Source organism: Tursiops truncatus, chromosome 9 (assembly GCF_011762595.2).
Source record: "Tursiops truncatus isolate mTurTru1 chromosome 9, mTurTru1.mat.Y, whole genome shotgun sequence".
Taxonomy (NCBI): domain Eukaryota; kingdom Metazoa; phylum Chordata; class Mammalia; order Artiodactyla; family Delphinidae; genus Tursiops; species Tursiops truncatus.
Window position 1 is genome coordinate 49199780 of NC_047042.1, and position 6000 is coordinate 49205779.

Genomic DNA, 6000 nt, shown 5'->3' on the forward strand with positions numbered 1-6000 from the left:
TTTAGTTCTCAAATGCCACGTGAGTAATGGAGGGGGATTGACTGGATTTCATCCTCCTATGGGTGAGTCGTAGCACCAGTGCCCACATCATCACAGATGAAGAGAAAAACTGCATTGCAAAAGCTTTGCAATGTCCTATTCAGTCTCACGCAGGATTGGCTCACCCTTCACTTCTACAACCAAAAAGACAAAAATAAATATTTGGTGGATGAGTTATTTCAAACAGCTCCTCACCATGGCAGAAAGCACCCCTCTCAGGTGTGGCTTTTAAATGGGAAAGCAGGAAACTGAAGAACTAATAAGACTTAAAAGTGAATTTTGAAGTCAGTTTTTATTCCTAGGAATGCATTGGAAAGGAGTGAGATCTATGTAGGAAACTTTAAATTTAGCCTTGCAATTAATCAGTACTCAGTTTCAAGATTTTATTGAGAGGACCTCTATCTGCTCAAAATACTACAGTTCTAAAGAACTTGAGGCAGAGAAATGAGTGCTTGATTACGTATCAGAAGCCCCGCTTATATCTGTCTTAAGTAGAATAACTCAACTTGGAACTATGCCAATCTTCAATGCTGAAAACTCCTGAGGAATCAGCTGAGGTCCTTCATTGGCAGTTCCAGGTGCTTTGGGAAGAAGTGAGAAACCAACACCAACAACCCATGGAGCAGAAGGACCCGGACATGAGTAGGAGGATCTGTGTGAGAAGCAGCCAGAATGGCAGTTACGTGTGAAGATTAACAGCTAAATGCAACGGTTTTGAGAAGAAAAGGAATAATAATAACATTACCAAGATCTCAAAATTGAAGTTAAGAAGGGAAATAAATTGATTACTAACTTTTTGAGTTTTTAAAAATCAGAATCATCTTTGAGTTTGTTTTGATACATGTACAGATGCATACTCCTCTTCTCTCTACTTACTGTACATTTCATTGCCCATTTAGCACTTCTTTTGGGGAATTGGACAGAAAGCAATGGCATGAAATGAAGAAATTTATTACTTGCTAACAGGTCTAATATTAGGTTAGTTGAGTAAGTTAGTCATTATCTATAGATTGCTTTTATCATAGCCCCTGAACACCTCTATACCAAAGAAAATCAAGAGTAAAAACTCTAAACCAAAATCCCCTTGACACAAAAATGATAGGATGAATCACCTATTCCGTCCTAGGATGAATAGCCTAGGACTGCCATGAGAGCTTTAAGAAGTAGAATAGAAACAGGCAGTTTCCAGAAAAATCTAAAGCTAAGCTATTCCAAAGTAACCTAGCAGGTCAAATGAGATAAAGAACTCTTCAGATGATTTATCAAGGGCAAAGAGTCCTCTAGGTGGATCTGTATAAATATAAAGGACTGAAAGTGGCCGGAAGTACGATGAAAATAGAACGAGTTTGGGAGGAGGAGGGGAACCAGACTTTAGCTAAGTGATTGGAAAACAGTGTTTACAAGCATAACAGTATCAAATATAAGGAATAGGAGTTAAACATGAATGCCAATTTCAATAAAATACATGTTGATTTTAACCAGACAGACATACACTACTGTACTTTCCACATACATCCAAGCCTTACTTTTTAGAGCCCATTACTGCATTCAAACCAAAACCTCTTCTTTTGTGTGTTCTGTATTTCTTGGTACTATCTTTAATAACTTGCAATGTGATGAAGGCTTCTGCCTGTAAGTTATCCTTTTTTTCTAAACCACCCTTGCACACGTGATTGGTGATTAGTGTCAGAAAGGTAAGACTGAGATGTAATATAAAGGATAGTAATATATGCTCTTTGATTCTAAGCTATCCTGATATCTTCTCTTTTGCTATTTTTTTCTACTGTATTTCCTTTACAGTACTGCCAGCTTTTTTCTTAAATGGAGAAAAAAAGTGATGGTTTGTCCAGTTATTCCTCTCTGACCTCATAGCTATGCCACTGCACAAACTACCATAGGGCCAGTGCAGGGAACTGTAGCAAGGAGGAAATGGATATTGAAGGGAAGTTAAATAGTTCTAATTTTCTAATCTTAACCTCTTCCAGTTGTTTTCAACTGTGCAACGTACTGGGAATACTATTACTAGTCTGCCAATCTTTTTAACGTGCCACATTTTCTAGATGCCAGCGAGATCTGTTCCAGCCTCTGATGGTGTACCAGGGCAAGATTTGCACAGTACAATTTACGAAGTTATTCAGCACATCCCTGCCCAACAGCAAGACCATCCAGAGTAAGTATGAACTTGCATTTGATGATGCTACGTTGAAAGGACTCAGCATGCATCCCCAGCTGTCCCCAGAGTTTATTGAAAGGCTCAGAAGAAAAAAATATTAAAACAGGAAATTATAGTGTCTGTACATTTGAACACACTTTCCCACCTGAAAATAGTTTTAATAAATAAAACAGGCTAACACACAAGTATCTTCTGGGGCCAGTGAACCAGATGCAGAGCTCTAGAATCTAGCATTTCCCCCAGGGAATCCACATCTTGGTAAGAAAGGGGTCTTTAGACCAGTTCTCAAGCCATCTTGGTTATCTTGATGATTTTCCAGTGACTGTGGTGGTTTTAAAGCCAGTGATCTATCACTACAAATAGGACCAGGAAAAAAACAAACCTGCAAAATGTGCCCAACAGTGTCACCATCAAACGCCCACCTCTCACAGATTCAAAGCAGTCTACTCCCAAGTGAATAAAACCACTGGCCTCACACCCAGAGAAGTGAAACTTAAGCTGAGGCCAAAGCCAGGAAACTGCTTATCCAGTTAACCTCGGAGCTGACACCAAGCAGTCGCCTTCCCTTCCCATTTGTGGAAAACTAAGACTACAGCCTTTTGAAATAGTGAAATGAACTTCCCTTTTTTGTGGGCTGTAGCTGCCTGCAGGCGTAACTGCCACAAATCATCTTCCATCATTTCTTTATTTGTCATTTATTGACTTTGAAAAGAATATCAATAACCACACACAGGAACTTCCGCTTTGGCAAAAGAAACACTTCTAGTGAAGTAATTCATGCACACCTCTGGGTAAATATCAAAAATAACAGCTAGGATGAATGCATGGGAAACGGTCTTCCGGGGAGAAGACCCAGTCCTGGGGGTACTATGCAGTCATTTAAGGGCTAAATAAGTGGCGAGAGCATCTCAGAGGACCCCATCAGTGCATTCCTTCTTGTCTCAGGGAGCCTGGAGAAAAGGGAATCAGGTTAATTAGGAGCAGACTCTGATGGAACTGGGAGCTTCTGGTTTGAAAAGAAAAGAAAATTGCTTTATAGCATTATGTTATTAATCTAATAGAACACAATAGTGGAATGTTATTCCATGACAGTTAAAAAAAAAACCTCTCTAAAATGATATCTAATCCTCTTTACTTTGGAGAATAGAAAATGAAGGGATATTTTTCTTTGTTAAAAATAAGGAATATAAAGAATTTTGGGAGTATGTCTGCTTCCTAATTTTAAGATTGTATCCAATCAAAAATATTACCCTATTTAAATTCATTTGTTTTTCTATATGTCCTTTATTCTATGTATCTATTTTTCCAGTTAGCCTGCAAACAAACCAAATGAAAACTTGCGGTTTATCTTTTAAGACTCCTAACAATGAAATAAATGATGATTTTAAACTGTGGAATATGGCAGCTATAATTTCAGAGCACCAAATAAAGTGATTTGGTGGGTTTTGCAGGTGAAAAAAATGATTCCTTAAATTAAAAAAAAAAAAAATCATCCTCTGAAATTAGACTGCTTTCAGACATGAGCAATGTATCTACAATTTCTTGGGAGTATAAAATTTGATTTCAGAAATAAACTTTGAAAGTTAAAAATAAAGCAGAAAAGCTCTTTTTCCAGCACATAAAGGACTATTTAACTGCTGTTGAGAACATGCTTTTTCCAGGGGCAGTCCATGCAAGAACTCCCTCATACTCCCAGCCCCAGTGCCTTCTCCTCCCCATCTCCATAGCCTCTCTCTTCTCACCTCCTTCTGCCCCATCTTCTGAGGAAGTTGCCCTTTGTGTGTCTTTGTCTGGACTTCACCTCCATCCTGAGATGTCTTCCCTCTCTGAATCTGCCTTTCTTTCTCTGTAAGACTGTCTCCCTTCTCTCTAATATCTCTTTAAAATTTTTCCTCCTCTTTCTCCCTTCCAGCTCATCCTAAAGAGGAGCCAACATTTTTACAAGTGTTGTTTTCCTTGAATACAGATGTGTTACCTATTCTAAATTTTAAAAACAAACAAATAGAATATTTTCTCTTTATTTCATTAGAAACTGTTTTGCACTTGTTTTACTTACAATCAATCCACAAACATCTCCAGGTCATTAACTATGTCCTAGAGACAGAGATTAAATAAGACTCAGTCTTTTGAAGATTTCATAGCTTAGTGGGCTCCTCTTTGCTTATTTTAATTAAAGATCAGTGATCCTCAGTAGAATAAATATTCCTCAATAGAATAAACATTCCCTAAACATTCAGAGACCCTTTATCTTTCCTATGGTTTTATTCTCTAGGTCCAATTAAATTCAAAGATCAATTTCATGAATAATGCAGTATTATAGGTGGTTAGTGAATCTCCCCCATTCCCAAAGTAAATGTGCCAGGTCTGGGTGAAGAACTGTAATTTCCTGCTTTCTTTTACCTCTATTTGACAGTTGGTTCTGAGATAGAAACACAGCCAAAATTTTTTTCCTTTGGCTCTTAGACTATTCTAGCAGTGTTGTTTTCATTACTACATGCATCTATTACCTAACTGAACTGGTGTTTAACAAATTGGTAAGTTGGCCTGTGTTCATATTCTGCTACTCAGCCCAGTTATTTGTTTATTGAACTTATGGCTACATTTATTTAAATGCTGTCTGTTGACCTCATTAAATGCTCTTGGCACAGTTTGTTTTGAACTCGACTTGCTCACAGGACATCCAAGTAAGTAAACCTTTTAGTTTCAAAAGGAAATTATCTACAGAATTTAGTGATTGCTTACTCTTTATACTTATTGGTTTGTAAATGTAATTTTCTTAAACTAGTTCAAAACACTCATATTATTTGCAGCTGTGGAAAAGAATAAAAGAATTTAAGGTTCTTTGACATGTAGACCTGGAAATCTATAGAACATTTTACACGTCTCTTTGCCAGGTGAGCATTCATGGGCAAAGCAATGCATTGAAGCGAAATAATGAAAGCACATATTGAGGAAAAACAGTGAAAATGTATATTCATCCAGCATCAGTGAAGGAATCAAACCCGATACCTCTTACTCATCACTCCTTTTAATGCAGAATAGAGTCATTTATAAAAATCAGACTGCAGGTTTTCCAGCATACACACAATGCATTGTGCTGCAGAGGAGCATGGTGGGGAAAGAGTTCTCAGCGGACAGTCTTTATTGCCCTGACGGAAGGAAGAAAAGGACGGGACTTTCCAATTACTTTTTCGGTATCAAGTTTCCTACAACGCTCAATTAATTCTAATCTATATGTTCCATTTCATCAGCATTGACACTATCCTATCTAACCTACAAATGTGGAAACCTTATATTTGTAAAAATTTCAGCAGGCTTTGTTTTATTAAATTCTCATTACTGTTAAGATTGCTGTATTTTTTTATGTCATTCCCAAACTTCCTTCTTGCTATTTGTACCACAGAATAATAAAGATGATTGTCACAAAAGCAAGACTGTGCCTTCTAGGTTGTCAATCACCAATGGTGTTTTTGAAAAGACTTGTAAAATGCTGAAGGAAATGACTTAGAGTCTTATTTTTATTTTTGTTCAAAGAAAGATGGATTCAAATAAATTATTCTGCTTTTGCTTTTATATGGCCTTGATTCTTTGTATTTTAGAGTAAAAATTTTACATAAAATAACATTATAGAATTAGATTTTTTATCCTTATTTCCCAATGTGCATCATAGAGAGCTACTAAAATAAGACTCTTGCACTCACATGACTATTTACTTTCAGGCTTGAATTTTTTACTTTATTGAATTGTGGATTCTACTTGTATATTGCTGTAGTTTAAAAAAATCAGTT

At 36.8% G+C, this 6000-nt stretch overlaps 1 protein-coding gene across 5 annotated transcripts in view; it reads left to right on the forward strand.

Moving 5' to 3' along the window:
• The window catches only part of HEPACAM2 (HEPACAM family member 2), a 48384-nt gene extending 42605 nt beyond the window's left edge, over positions 1–5779 (forward strand). For 4 of the 5 annotated variants that reach the window (XM_019927431.3, XM_019927436.3, XM_073809709.1 and 1 more), the window contains 2 exons: positions 2100–2209; positions 5107–5779. In XM_019927431.3, coding sequence (XP_019782990.1) covers positions 2100–2209; positions 5107–5110 — 114 coding nt within the window. In that variant the 3' untranslated portion in view covers positions 5111–5779. Of the gene's footprint in view, positions 1–2099; positions 2214–5106 lie in introns of those variants that run through there. The other variant, XM_073809708.1, reaches the window with a different exon arrangement.
• Positions 5780–6000: the final 221 nt, after the last annotated feature.